Consider the following 14,543-nt stretch of genomic DNA (forward strand, 5'->3'; position numbering starts at 1 on the left):
AAGAGGTTCTCACCAGTACCTGGCATTTCTGATCATCCCTGATCTTGAACTTTCAGCTTCTGGAACCGTGAGACATGCATGCACGTGGTTGAAGCCAACCTATGGTGTTTGTTCTAGCAGCTGGAGCTCTCTCTTGCCACATCCCCATCCATCCTCTCCCCAACTCTAGCTTCTCTCCCCTTCAGTATAGATCTGACACTATGGGCCAGAATGACCTTCCGAAAAACCATTTCTAAAATGGTATAGCATAAGGGTCCCTTCCTGACACAGCCACATCTAGTTCACATTCAAACAAACTACTTGGAGGCTTTCTGGAAATATCACATATTTTCACAACTCTCAAGCATTTACACATGCTGCTCCTTTTCTCAGAAAGACCTCCACTCTTTCCTGCTTGAAAAAAAAAAATCATATTCCTCCTACAAAGCCTTTCTGTAAGATTGCCTCCTCCCAATCTCTTAGTTAATAATTCCCTCTGTGCTTTTACATGCTTTTAAAACACTTTATTACTTCCATTTATTTGTATTGGATCATATCCAACCAACTCTCCATATACAAGAGCTTCGCTGAGAAGAGGGAATGTGTCCACTTTACTTTTGAATCCTCAAGCCCAAGCCTTATGCCTGGTTCAGAGTAGTACATGCTCAATATATCCTTTTTCAATCAAATGTGAAGTTAACGTTATGGACAGTATCTAAGGCATGTGAAAGTGAAAAAGTGTTAGTTGCTCAGACACGTCTGACTCTTTGTGACGCTATGGATTGTAGCTTGTCAGGACTGTAGCCTGTCAGCCTCTCAGAACAGGAAGCATGTCCAGGCAAGAATACTGGAGTGGGTTGCCATACCCTTCTCCAGGAGATCTTGCTGACCCAGGGCTTTAACCTGGATCTCTTGCATAGTAGGCAGATCCTTTACCATCTGAGCCACAAGGGAAGCCCAACGAGGGTATAATCTGGGTTTAATATCCAGGCTTAACACTATGAGCACTAGTATAATAATAATTATAAGAGGATTGTTGTTTAGTCACTAAGTCATATCCAACTCTTTGTGACTCCATGGACTGCAGCATGCCAGGCTTCTCTGTCCTTCACTCTCCCTGAGTTTACTCAAACTCATGTCCATTGAATCAGTGATGCCATCCAACCATCTCATCCTCTGTCGTCCCCTTCTCCTCTTGCCTTCAACCTTTCCCAGAATCAGGGTCTTTTCCAATGAGTCAGCCCTTTGCATCAAGTGGCTGAAGTATTGGAGTTTCATTCAGAGGATGAGATGGTTGGATGGCATCACCTGATCTTAATGAAATGAATAAGCAGAATGAGGACAAGGATTAAGCATATCAGCCAAGGCCTAACAACTAATAGTAAAGCAGAACTGATCTCCTGATAAAATAAGAAAGACTGATACTATGACCCTATTCCAATAGACTGAGGTACAAGCATATCAGAGGCCTAACAACTGGAGCCAGGCTATTCAAAAGAGAACTTATCAAAACTGACAGAGGACAAGCTCAGATCTTAGGATCAAAGACAAAGACACAGACAGTAATTAGGGCAACATTAGAGCCAGAGGGGGAGAAGGCAATGGCACCCCACTCCAGTACTCTTGCCTGGAAAATCCCACGGAAGGAGGAGCCTGGTAGGCTGCAGTCCATGGGGTCACTAAGAGTCGGACACGACTGAGCAACATCACTTTCACTTTTCACTTTCATGCATTGGAGAAGGAAATGGCAACCCACTCCAGTGTTCTTGCCTGCAAAATGCCAGGGACAGAGGAGCCTGATGGGCTGCCGTCTATGGGGTCGGACACGACTGAAGCAACTTAGCAGCAGCAGCAGCAGAGCCAGAGGGATGATGGGGTGGGAACAGAAGAACACACACACATGAAGCTCGCTGCCCTTGGAGTTTAGAAATATGCTGAATATGTGTTAGCAGCAGTGGGATGTTAAGTATATGTTTTTAAATAGAAACCACACCTTACGAACTATGTGCTATGTCTGTAATCAGATCCAAACTGTTGACAACTGGAAAATAAATAAATATCTCATTAAATAAATAAATAATATCTCATTACAATCAATATAATTACTGAGCAAGGAAAAGAAAGTGAATCAGCATCGGCAGTTAAAACAATGCACCATGACACCCAAAGGAAAAGCCCTAAAGAATAGGGGAAAGGTAAATCTAAGTGGCTACTTCACTCTCTTTTTTAATTAGTTTTTATTGGAGTACAGTTACTTTACAATGTTGTGTTAGTTTCTACTGTACAGCAAAATGAATCAGCCTCATGACTGTTCTAAAATAAACACTTTCCCCTTTCACTGAATTCTGAAGTGTCTCTATCATTTAGCAATGCATTTATCACAAGTTTGGGCTTCCCTTGTGGCTCAGCTGGTAAAGAATCCACCTGCAATGCGGGAGACCTAGGTTTGACCCCTGGGTTGGGAAGATCCCCTGGAGAAGGGAACGGCTACCCATTCCAGTCTTCTGACCTAGAGAATTCCATGGACTGTATAGTCCATGGGGTCACAAAAATTCAGATACGACTGAGCGACTTTTACTTCACTTCACTATCACAAGTTTATCAGAGCTGCCCATCCCTGTGGTATAGGTTGTAAGGGAATTTAAATGGAATGGGAAGGATGGGTAGAGGGAAGAGAGGGGAGTGGGGTAAGGGGGAGGGGGAAGGGGAGAGAAAGGAAGAGACGGAGAGAAAATTCCTCTGATTCCCATAAGCTATCACTATCCATTCAATTCTATTCATACCTATGCATTAAACCTCCACCCTGAAGCTCTGAAAGCACTCAGGGCTGGGGATACTGGTGGCAGCAGTATAGATACAGTCATTCATCTTAAAGAGCTCATGCATATAAATAAATAAACAGGCAGTGTCAATATAATTGGGAAGGATCAGAGTGTACTGTGAATGGAATCTAAGACAGATGTGGTAAGTCAGAGAGGGCCACCAGGAGGAAGCAGAACCTAAAAAACTTTCTTGCCATGGGGCGATTGGAGGAAAGAATCAGAGGGAAGCAGAGGGATCAGAAGCATTAACACAAAAAAGAGCAACGAAGCAGAGGATAAGGCAAAAACAAATAAATGAGTTGGACTGGGAAGGGTAAAGCAAGATGCAAGAGAAAAAGAAACTGCTAGCTACTCAGTCTGTCTGACTCTTTGCAACCCCATGGACTGTAGCTCGACAGGCTCCCCTGACCATGGAATTCTCCAGGCAAGAATACTGGACTGAGTAGTCATTCCCTTCTCTGGAGGATCTTCCTAGCCCAAGGATCTAACCTGTCTCCTGCATTGCAGGCAGATTCTTTACCATCTGAGTCACCAGGAAAGCCCTGCAAGATGCAAGAAGCTGACTAGCAGAAGAGGAGGTGGAGAAGCAAGCAAGGGCAGGATGTTGGAGCTGCCACATGGATTTGGGATGTTTTCTTAAGGCTGATGGGATTACTGAGGATGGGAAGGAGAGTCAGGCAGGGGAGGCACCCCACCCCACCACCAAATTTTAGAAATCACTCTGACCTACTGTATAGCACAACAAACTCTACTCAATATTCTGTAATAAGCTAAATGGGAAAAGAATTTGAAAAAGAATAGACAGATGTATATTTATAACTGAGTCACATTGCTGTATACCTGAAACTAATACAACATCGTTTACCAACTATACTTCAATATAAAATGAAAATGGAAAAAAAGAAAAGAAAAGAAATCACTCTGGTTACAATGTGGGTGATGACTGTGGAGCAATCCTGGGGTCAGAGAAAACAGCTCAGGCTGTGGCAGTGATTTAGACGGGAGTTCCTAGTGACTGGGACCAAGCAGGTGGCAGCCCAAAATGGACTAAAGAAGAAAGATAAGAAAAACAGTCACACAGGAGAAACAGCAGGAGGTGGCAAGGTCCTAATCTCACCTGAGGATGAGGGAAAGTGGTAGATGCTGCCCAGGCATCAGCTCAAAACACTAGGAGGGCAACAGTGCCCATTCACGAAAGGAGAAACCCAAGGGCAAGCATGTCTCAGGGCTCAGCCTGGGACATCCTTACCTTTAGGTCTCTGAGGGACACCCTCAGGTCATGTCTTTGAGACAGTTCAGGAGAGAGATGGAACCTGGAGATTTCGACTAGGGAGTCATGACATGGAAAGATGATGAAAGTCAACAGCAGTGGACAAGATCCAGTGATGAGAACATACTGGAGAAAGACCTCTCAAGAAAAGCAACAGTGCAAAGACAAGTTGAAGGAAATGAGCCCACAAAACATAGTAAGAGGAACAGCCAGAGAAGCTGAAGGGAAACCAGGAGAGTGTACACAGTGAAAAGTGAAAGAAGAACTTATGTCAAGAAGGAGGAAGTTGTCAGCTGTGCCACCTGCTTCCGGGAAGCCAAATAAACTAAGAACCCAAAAGAATCCATCAGGTAATGGATCACTGGTGTTTCTGGTGAGAGCTGTATATTGGCAATTTGGGTACAGAAGAGAGCCTGTGGTTGAGTTGAGTTGAGTTGATTTCAGTCACTCAGTCGTGTCCGACTCTCTGTGATCCCATGAATCGCAGCATGCCAGGCCTCCCTATCCATCACCAACTCCTGGAGTTCACTCAGATTCACGTCCATCGAGACAGTGATGCCATCCAGCCATCTCATCCTCTGTCCTGTGGTGGGGTAGGGTAAATGTGTACCAACCATTCTTTCAAGAGAGGAGGACATATCAAGGGAGATATATAGTTACGGGGTGTTTTTAAGATGGGAGAAACTTAAAAGTGTTTCCATGCAAGTGGGAAGGAGCTAGTAGGATAACTAAGATCATAAACGAAGGTGAAGAGAAGAGGTGATTGAAAGAGTGAGGTACAAGGGAGTGGCATCCAGAGCCAGGAGAATGAATCTATATTTGAGAAAAATGGGATCAGAAAAGGAACAGTCATAGGAGGGAAATTCAGAAGCAATACGAAAGGCAAAGCCAGGATTTTCATCATCAATCAATCAGCAGTTAAACAAGGAATGTACCTGGGAGCTGAGTTTCCTTGTCACTCATGTTTCTGCTCTAACCACAGCCTCTTAGCACAGCGGACTGGAGCACAAGGCTCGAATCAACCGAAAAGGAAGAGAAATCCACAGCTCTACCCCAGGACTACAATATAACTTTTAAAAACCCAATTGATTTCACTCACTTTTGAATGAAAACATACACATTCACTAGTTTCATATGATCAGTCTAAAATGAAGCTCGCTTCTATTAAAGATGGACCTCAGGATGTTGAGAGAACCTAATTCCAAGTATTTGTTAAGTGCCTACCTTTAAGGGCAGTCTCAGGAGAATAAGAATAATTTCTTACATTTGAGTAGAGCTTGGCCAGTAATCACTCTGCCACATCTAGAATGTGAAGGGAAACTAATAAAATAAAAATAAAAATAAATAAAAATTTAAAAAAATCACACAGATCCCTAGAGCCCATCCTAAGATTAAGTTTCACTACATCTGGGTCAGAGCCTGGGAATCTGTATTTGCATCAAAGTCCTGGATGATGCCAGAGAACCATTTGGAAACCCAGCACGACACATCACAGAGCGAACCATCTGGCACATCATCTGATTGAGAACATATTCCAGGTGTCAGAGTACTCAGGTTTTTGAAAACTGAAACAAACAGTGTCAGCTCAGAACGTGAAACAGTGATCATGGTTCATACAGGCAGTGAGTCAGATAAGATGCATCTATCAAGTATCCACTACGCACTGAACTTCATGCTAAGCAAAGGGACTACAGATGTGATCTAGTTTGGGGGCTCTCCCCCAAATAATTCTTAGTCTCCTTAAGGAAGAAAGAGAAGAAAATCAACCAATGATATAAATTTGATTTCATAAGCACTTCAACACACGTGACACATCTCATGACCAGTAGGTATAAGGTACCATGCGAGCATAAAAGACAGTCTCCTTTAGAATGGGACAGACACGTGGGAGAGGCTTGAAAAGATTATAAATTTTGAGTTGAAGCTAGCTGAGGAAGCCGGGGAAAGACATTCTGGACAGGAGGCAGCAGTGATAATAGTGACCCAGGGCTACCCAGAGCTCCACCATCACTACCACATAGAAGTGGACCCATGCAAAAGGCATGCACTCTCCCAAAATGTATAGAGAACACAGTGGAGAGATTCATACTGGGTTGAGACATCTTTGTACAATCCATGTCCAGCAAAATGCTAAACCCGCAAGTGCTAAAGGTTTTACTCAGGGGATATTCATTGATTCTTTACTGGTAAAATGATAGGAAGCCATGAAAGATACTTTAAGCTCTTCCTGGTGGCTCATATGGCAAAGGATCTGCCTGCAATGCAGGAGACCTGGGTTCGATCCCTGGGTCGGGAAGATCCCCTCGAGAAGGGAATGGCAACCCACTCCAGCATTCTCGCCTGGAGAATCCCATGGACAGAGGAGCCTGACAGGCTACAGTGCACAGACTCACAAAGAGTCAGACACGACTGAGCAATGAATACTTTCTTTCAAAGATACCTTAATAAGAACATCCAGTGGTAAGAAGAAACTCAGAAAATGTGCAAAGCAAAGTTGGAAGAGTTCTCTTAAGAAGAAATGGAAAGTCAGAATGTCAGTGCATGAAAAGAGATTAAGGGGGAGCAGGTTACTAGGAATCCCTTTAGTCTTAGTTGCCATTTTTGTGGTCCAAAAAAAAGTAGAAGGCAGGGAAGATATTTAGAAATATGCATAAGTTACTCACAAGGAGTTGAATGAAAATTTAGAGAAAAAAGTAGGAGGGAGACATGGGGTAGAACCTAGAGGAGACAGATACATCCATTATGGATTTATTTGAATTCTGGGTAGGTGAAGATGCTGTGATCCTTCAGGAATTCCTTTATTGGAAAGCCCACCTCAACAGTGAGGACAGACACTAAGAGAGAAGGGGCAGGGGATGGGCTATTTGGTGTTCTAAAATAAAGGAGAGACTACAGATCAGAACAGGCTACCTGCTGTCACAAATAGCCACAATGTTTTCTGGTGGCTTAATCCATGAAGATTGGTTTCTCCCCCACATCACAACCCAATGCAGACAGTCACTGGGGAACTTGGACCCCAGCCACCTAGCGATAATTCCATCTTTTAGAGCCCTAACAACGTTTTGTTAATTATCCTTTTGAATGATGGAAAACTAAGCAAAGAAGAGCAGTCTGCTTCCAATGTAGTCTGAAACAGTGAAGAATAGGACAGGAGGACAGAACACAGAATCCCATACATATATGTTGTAAATGTTTGTGCACAGGACTTTATCTTGGGATGGACAGAGGACAAAAAACGTTATTCAGCGTCAAGCTCTGACCTACTTACTTCCAATGATTTCCTCTCAGACACCAGTAATGAACTCTTCAGATACTTCTCCCAGAGATCCCTGAAGTCCAGTTTATAACCAGGCCAATAACTCATTTTTGATCTCTGAAGCTACTTGTTCAATTCTCTTGATTACAGGGCCTAAATCAGTTGTTTATTATTTATAGCAAGTCTAAAAAATGTCATCACAAGCTGTGGTCAGCTCCAAGGATGGTAGCTCGTATTCTCATAACTCCTACATGGGCAATGGCCAAGTTTTCCAAAAGATTCATATACATCAAATGTGTACAGATGGTCATTTGAAAACCATTTTTTCAGCAATACTTATTAAGCATCTAATTTGATAAATCACAATATTTGGAGGTTGTGGGGTATACACAAATTTTCAGAAATCACACATGAGCAGGAGACTCTGCAATCTGAAAAATATTTAAGCAGAATAATCTACCAAAAAAAATTTGTAATATGTATTAGTCCTCATGTAATCTGGGGCCAATTAGCTAACTTCTCTGGAATACCAGTTTGCTTACCTTACACAACAAGATTTTATTCATTCAATAAACAGTAGAACAAGGTTCAAGACCAGTCCTGAAAACCTATAGGCCCTGGATAGATTGTTGATATGGGTGTTTGGGCCTCAGTTTCTCATTCGTTGCCATGGGAATATTAGTGAATCCTTAGAGGCAGGACTTCCCTGGTGGTTCAGACGGTTAAGCGTCTGTCTACAATGCGGGAGACCTGGGTTCGATCCCCGAGTTGGGAAGATCCCCTGGAGAAGGAAATGGCAATTCACTCCAGTACTCTTGCCTGGAAAATCCCATGGACAGAGGAGCCTGGTAGACGCAAAGAGTCGGACACGACTGAGCGACTTCACTTTCACTCACTTGTCACTTTAGAGGCAGGGAGATTAAGTCATTTACTTAAACCTCAAAACATAGTGCCTAGTAACTTGTAAATGGTCAATACTTGTTGGCTGTTTTCATTTTCCTTACTGCTGATGAAAACCATTCTATACCGGTACTGTAAAAAAGGCCCACAATACAAAGTAGCGTGAAACACAAGTCAGTCCTCAAGTTATTCACTTTGTAAACAGGAAGAAAGTTAACAGAGGTTTGTAATGAAACAGGGGTAAGCGCTATAAAAGTGTACCAGCTGCCAAGGAGGCAAAAAGAGGAAGCACCCAATACTCCCTGTGGAAAGAGGCTGGGATCCACCAAGAAGCTGCAAGAGACCAGCCTTGAAAGTAGAACTAGATGTCTAAGAACGCTTCAAGTCTTGCCATCATAAGCTTTTCAAACTGTTGTTCTAAAATTTCACAGGTATGAAAGTAATCCTTTAGCATCCAATATCCAGAGCACATTCATTAACCTTCCATCCAGAAATGCAGTCATTAATTACAGCTAGATATCCTTCTCCCACGAAAAATCCCTTAGCAATGGCACTTCTAGGGGCTGTAAAGGAGAAGGCGGTGGCACCTCACTCCAGTACTCTTGCCTGGAGTATCCCATGGACGGAGGAGCCTGGTGGGCTGCAGTCCATGGGGTCGCGAAGAGTCGGACACGACTGAGCGACTTCCCTTTCACTTTTCACTTTCATGCACTGGAGAAGGAAATGGCAACCCACTCCAGTGTTCTTGCCTGGAGAATCCCAGGGACGGAGGAGCCTGGTGGGCTGCCATCTATGCAGTCGCACAGAGTCGGACACGACTGAAGCAACTTAGCAGCAGTAGCAGCAGCAGGGGTTGTTTGAAGAAAAAAAAAAAGATTGGGTCCCACTGTAGGCATTCCTGATGCGCCCCTTTCATAGACAGACCATTGGGGGCCAAATTCAGGCCCAGTCAGGGAGGAGGCTCGTCGGGGTCAGACTTTTCATTCGCATTTGACCCGCGCTCTATTTAAATCAGGCGCCAGTGCTAGGTCAGCAGTTTCAAGCGGGTCAAAGGAGAGGAGCCAAAACTCGCAGGCGCAATTTCAAAGGCATCGGCGCCCAGCAGGAAAAACGTCTGTGCCTGTGTGCCAAAGACTAGTCCAGGTGGCTTCAGGAACCCAGGGTCAGGGGTCCCCAGCAGGGCCCCAGGTGCCCGCCTCTGACAATGGCGTTCCTCGCCCTGGGGCGGAGCCAAGTGCTCGGGGTGCAGTGGGGATTTTTCACCCCCAGAATCAGCTTCACTGCTGGGATCTGTTCTTCCGGGCAGAGTACCATTCCGGGAGGATGGTGCGCTCGGTTACGATCCGTAGCAGCAGCTGCTGGCGCGGAAGCAAGCGGGCCGCCCCTCGCGCGCTCCCGGCAGGCGCTCACACCTCGCTCCCGAGGGCGGCGCGCGCTCCGGTGCGCGGGGGCGGGGCGGGGCGCGCACCGGAGACCCGCCCCTGCACCCCGCCCCCTCCGGCGAAGATTGACGGGACCTGGGCACTCGCCCCAGCCAATGAGCGCGTCCCGGGGCGGGCCCTGGAACCAGCTGCTTCGGCTACTTAAGAGTCGTCCGCTGGGCTGCACGAAAGCAGAACAGAGTCTGGACTGCCCAGGTGGAGCCGGCGCCCCTGCCACCGCCGACCGGCAGGCGCACAGGCACCGCGCCGGGGACCGCACCGAACCGATCCACGCGGGGCAGAACTGAGCCGCAGCCTCGCTCACCGCCCAGGACCCGCTCGTCACCACCACCTCCGCGGCACCCATGGGGACCAGGAGACTTTAAAGGAGTTTGGGGTTTCGGGAGCAGGGAAATCACGGGTACGAAGAGGCGGTTTGCTTTGCCTTGGAAACGTGTTTTCTTCATCAGATTATTTGGACCCTGTGCCGGGTAGGAGGCTGCAAGTGGACCTCGTCACACAACCCACAGCCGCACACATGCACCCCGCACCGGCTTCCCCATCCTCCCCTCGCTTCTTTGTTAGGTTATTTTAGACAGAGCAGCCTCGCCCTGGCGCAGCCAGATTGACTCGGCTGGCGGGGGGGGGGGGGGGGGGCAAGAGAACTCAGGGGCAGAGTGCACCTGCCTGTGTGGGCAGGTGTGCCTGAGAGCATGCATGTACGTGCCTGGGCGAGCGTGCAAGCGTGGGATTGGAATTGTGTGCGAACGTGGGGGTCCGAGTGTGTCGTCGCGAGGGTTTGTCATTGTGTGTGCATGTGACATTATCACACCAGTGTACCAGCCTGTCAGCGTCTGGACTCCCAAGTGTGCAAAATTTTGTTGGTGTCAAGCGAGTGCCTGTGATGTGTGCGATTCTCATTGTGCGATTCTCATTTTGCGAGGCGCTGTCGGGGAGTGTAATCTAGTGTAAAACTGAGGGGTGGGCTGGGGAGGGTGGGGACTGACATTTGAGCGCAGCTTGCTCCAAGCTCTGGGACCAGAGGCGTCCCTTCCTTCTCCCAGCCCAGCCCTCCCTCCTTTCCCGGGTGTCCTGACCTGACTCCCACGCTGCCTCTGCCCGCCTGTCCTTCCCACCGGGACCCCGCACGCCCTCCAACCCTCCTGCCCTCCTGCCTTTTCTCTTGCGGGAGTTGGACCCGGGTTCCTATGCAGGGTCTGAGACTGTGTGGTGCCGTCCGCGGACCGGTGGCTTCTGTGTCAGTCCTGGCCCCCGGTTGGCAAAGGGCACTCGGCTGGGACGGTTGACTCGAGGACAGGCGCTCGGGCGGCCAGGTCCCAGGGCCACCGCTCGTCCTGGGGAGGGCCGGGCGCGACTCTGATCGTGTTCTCTGCGTGTCTCCTGTGCTTCCGCAGATCCCCGCTCCTGGCCCTCGCCTCGCCGCCTCATTGATGGGCAACCAACTGGACCGCATCACCCACCTCAACTACAGCGAGCTGCCCACCGGAGACCCGTCAGGGATCGAAAAGGACGAGCTGCGGGTCGGGGTCGCTTACTTCTTCTCGGATGAAGAGGAGGACTTGGACGAACGCGGCCAGCCCGACAAGTTCGGCGTGAAGGCACCCCCGGGCTGCGCCCCCTGCCCGGAGAGCCCCAGCCGCCACCACCACCACCACCACCACCACCACCTGCTGCACCAGCTGGTCCTCAACGAAACTCAGTTCTCCGCCTTTCGGGGCCAGGAATGCATCTTTTCCAAAGTGAGCGGCGGCCCGCAGGGCGCCGACCTGAGCGTCTACGCGGTCACTGCCCTGCCGGCGCTCTGCGAGCCAGGCGACCTGCTGGAGCTGCTGTGGCTGCAGCCCGCGCCGGAGCCGCCCGCGCCCGCCCCGCACTGGGCCGTGTACGTGGGCGGCGGGCAGATCATCCACCTGTGCCAAGGCGAGATCCGCCAGGACAGCCTGTACGAGGCGGGCGCGGCCAACGTGGGCCGGGTGGTGAATAGCTGGTACCGCTACCGTCCTCTGGTGGCTGAGCTGGTGGTGCAGAACGCCTGCGGCCACCTGGGCCTCAAGAGCGAAGAGATCTGCTGGACGAACTCCGAGAGCTTCGCCGCCTGGTGCCGCTTCGGCAAGCGGGAGTTCAAGGCGGGCGGGGAGGTGCCGGCCGGCACGCAGCCCCCGCAGCAGCAGTACTATCTCAAGGTGCACCTGGCCGACAACAAGGTGCACACCGCCAGGTTTCACAGCCTGGAAGACCTCATCCGCGAGAAGCGCCGCATAGACGCCAGCGGCCGCCTGCGGGTGCTCCAGGAGCTCGCGGACCTCGTGGATGACAAGGAGTAGCAGTAGTCTGGAGGGGGGAGCCGCCCGCCCCTCCGGTCTCCTGGCGCCCGGCTCCTCCCCCGCCCCCGGGCTCCAGGCCAGCGATTCACCACCCCTGCCCCCTCGTTAAGGGCAGCCGGCAGCGGCCAGCGCCCCAGGCGGCAGCCTCAGCCTCGCACCTCTCTGGCGATGGCAGAAGTCCCAGGAACTCGCCCGGGGACCCAGAGGGCGGTGGGCGCTCGGCGGAGCACCCTAAGGGTGGTGATGGTATTGGGAGACCCAGCGTGCGCTACCCGCCTTGGGTTGTAAGTGGGGATTGGATAACGGGCCGAGGGGAGCAGGGACCAGGCTCCCCTGCGAGTCACTGGTCAGTGACTGACCCTCGATCACTCCTAGAAAGGGACCTTCACCGCGGCCCAAACGTGCACACACAAGGCCGGTGGGAGGTGAGCATCGAGCGTGTTAGGGCACCGATCCGCTCCAGTATGGATGTGGCCCCAGACGGCAGGATTTCCAAGAAATCGAGCCTGTCCCTTCTGCGCTTGTGAATAATTCCACAAGAGAGCACTTCGGGATGTCGGTTTACCCCGAGGCCGCCCGGGACTCTTCCAGCTCTCCAGCCCCGGGTCTCCTGACATTGTTATTCCAGGCTCCGAGCTAAACTAGAGTTTGCCTCCCGATCTTTCCACCCAGGGAAGCGAACGCCACTCCCCACCCGCATCCGCCTGTGAGTCTCCCCTGCTGGCAGAAGGAATGCCTTCCAGATCCAAGGAGGTTGAAAGCGCAGCTCTTTTGGTGAGGAGGACCGGTCCCGCCCCCCACCCCGGACAAGGGGAAGGTTCGCCAGGTGTTGGCGAATTGAATTTGTCAAGAGGGTGCTGTTCTCAACCCTAGATGGCTCCCTCCTAGGGCTGCGTTTCCAAAATAACCACATTTTTAAAGGGGTTGGAGGAGAGGGAGGGGAAGACATGGCAACATTCCAGAAACCAGCATTGTTCCAGCACCATAGCCAGTACGTTTCGTTTGGCTTGTTTATAACAGAAATCTCAGAAGGTGGGGAGGTGGAAATAAAGTTTTAAAAGCAGAAAGAGCAGTTTTCCAACTTTGTCAACAAAGCCGATCATGTTGATGTTTTTTATTGACCATTTTAGCAACATGCTAATAAAATTTCAAATTGAAATTTTTATTTTCATGGCTTTAATCCATGATAGCTTAAATACTGGGGGCCATTAAGAGTGGATTTAGCTAAGAGCTTAGCTAACATTGCCTTTTCACTCTATTTTTCTCAAACCTTATGAGAATTCTGTTTTTGAATATTGTGGTTCATTTTTTTTTTTTTTTTACCCTAAGGGCAGCCTGAGTAATGGTGGAGTTTTTAATCAGTGTGTATATTGTGATGAATTTCCGTCAGTTAAGGGGTGTACTGCTTCGGTGGAAATTGCTAGCAGGTTCCATGGTGTTAATTTCTCCTTGTTATATACCATCCCATATTGGCATTGTTTGCTTTCTTCCTTTCCCCTGATCTTCTGAAAAAGTGAATGTAGAATTGGTGGCTTTTTCCCCCCTCCTCTTTAGCCAGTCCCACAGTTTATTCCTGAAAACTGGAGAGAACTTCAAGGATCAGGAGGAACATATGGTTTTCAAAACAGTAAGGTTGTTTGAAACCCCTTCCTTGGGCAAGGACTTACTAACTTCTCTCCCTGTGCGCAGCCCCATCTGATTAACTTGTTACTTGACTCAGTGTGTGTTAGACACACCTCCAGCATCTATTTCCCTTTCAAGGGAATTTGTCAAATAACAGTGTTTAGCTAATTGTTGCAAGCAATCACATACTGACAGCTGTGATTTAGTTGGACAGCAAATATTATGGCCAAAGCCAGTTTCTTGGCATTTCAAAAATAATGCAATAAAAACTAGTCGAGTTTAGCTGAGACTGGAATGCCTTTTTTTTTTTATGGTAAAATGATTCATCTTTGTTTTGTTTTTTTTGGTTTTCAGCCTGGATTCATTCCCTGATCTTGAGTCAAAAGGTCAGATCAATGAACTATGAACTAGAGTATTTTTCTTAAGCCTATTGAGTGATTTATTTTTTAAAAAATGTTTAAACGCCTATGCTTTTCTTTCAGCACATACAACAACAAAACTTTTGTATTAATGAACTTATCTTTGCATGTATGGAGAACTGAAAATCATTTATTTCCCTTATTCACCTTTCAAATAACAGATGGTGGATCCTAAATCGAAATTCTATATTGTGTCTACACAGCCCACATCCTTTACTGTGTCCTATTGTATCTTGGTTCTCTGCTGTATTAAATACTACCCTAAGCAATTGTTCAACCAGGACTCCTTCTTGACATTTTGTCTTCCACCTGTCACTCTGAGCGCGGGACTTTAGCAAAAGAAACAATGGTCTCTCACACCTGATACTGAGATATATTTCCTCTGATGGCATAGAATCTGATTGTACTCTTAATAAGAGGGTCACTAAAACAGAGGAATCGCTTAGGTTGCTGCTCACTGACACTAGCTTAGCAATGCAAATGGGTTTGGCAGCCCAACTAGCACTCA

At 48.3% G+C, this 14,543-nt stretch overlaps 1 protein-coding gene across 2 annotated transcripts; it reads left to right on the forward strand.

Annotated features, from left to right (window-relative positions):
- Positions 1–9,838: 9,838 nt before the first annotated feature.
- Positions 9,839–14,312, forward strand: LRATD1 (LRAT domain containing 1). 2 transcript variants are annotated; one of them, XM_027966529.2, is made up of 2 exons: positions 9,839–10,139; positions 11,064–14,312. In XM_027966529.2, the coding sequence occupies exon 2, from the start codon at positions 11,100–11,102 to the stop codon at positions 11,991–11,993; it is 894 nt and encodes a 297-aa protein (XP_027822330.1). In that variant the 5' UTR covers positions 9,839–10,139; positions 11,064–11,099; the 3' UTR covers positions 11,994–14,312. The 2 variants fall into 2 exon arrangements, with proteins under 2 accessions (XP_027822330.1, XP_027822329.1); XM_027966528.2 differs by having other exon boundaries at positions 9,839–10,069.
- Positions 14,313–14,543: the final 231 nt, after the last annotated feature.

The sequence above is a fragment of the Ovis aries genome, chromosome 3, assembly GCF_016772045.2.
Source record: "Ovis aries strain OAR_USU_Benz2616 breed Rambouillet chromosome 3, ARS-UI_Ramb_v3.0, whole genome shotgun sequence".
NCBI lineage: Eukaryota > Metazoa > Chordata > Mammalia > Artiodactyla > Bovidae > Ovis > Ovis aries.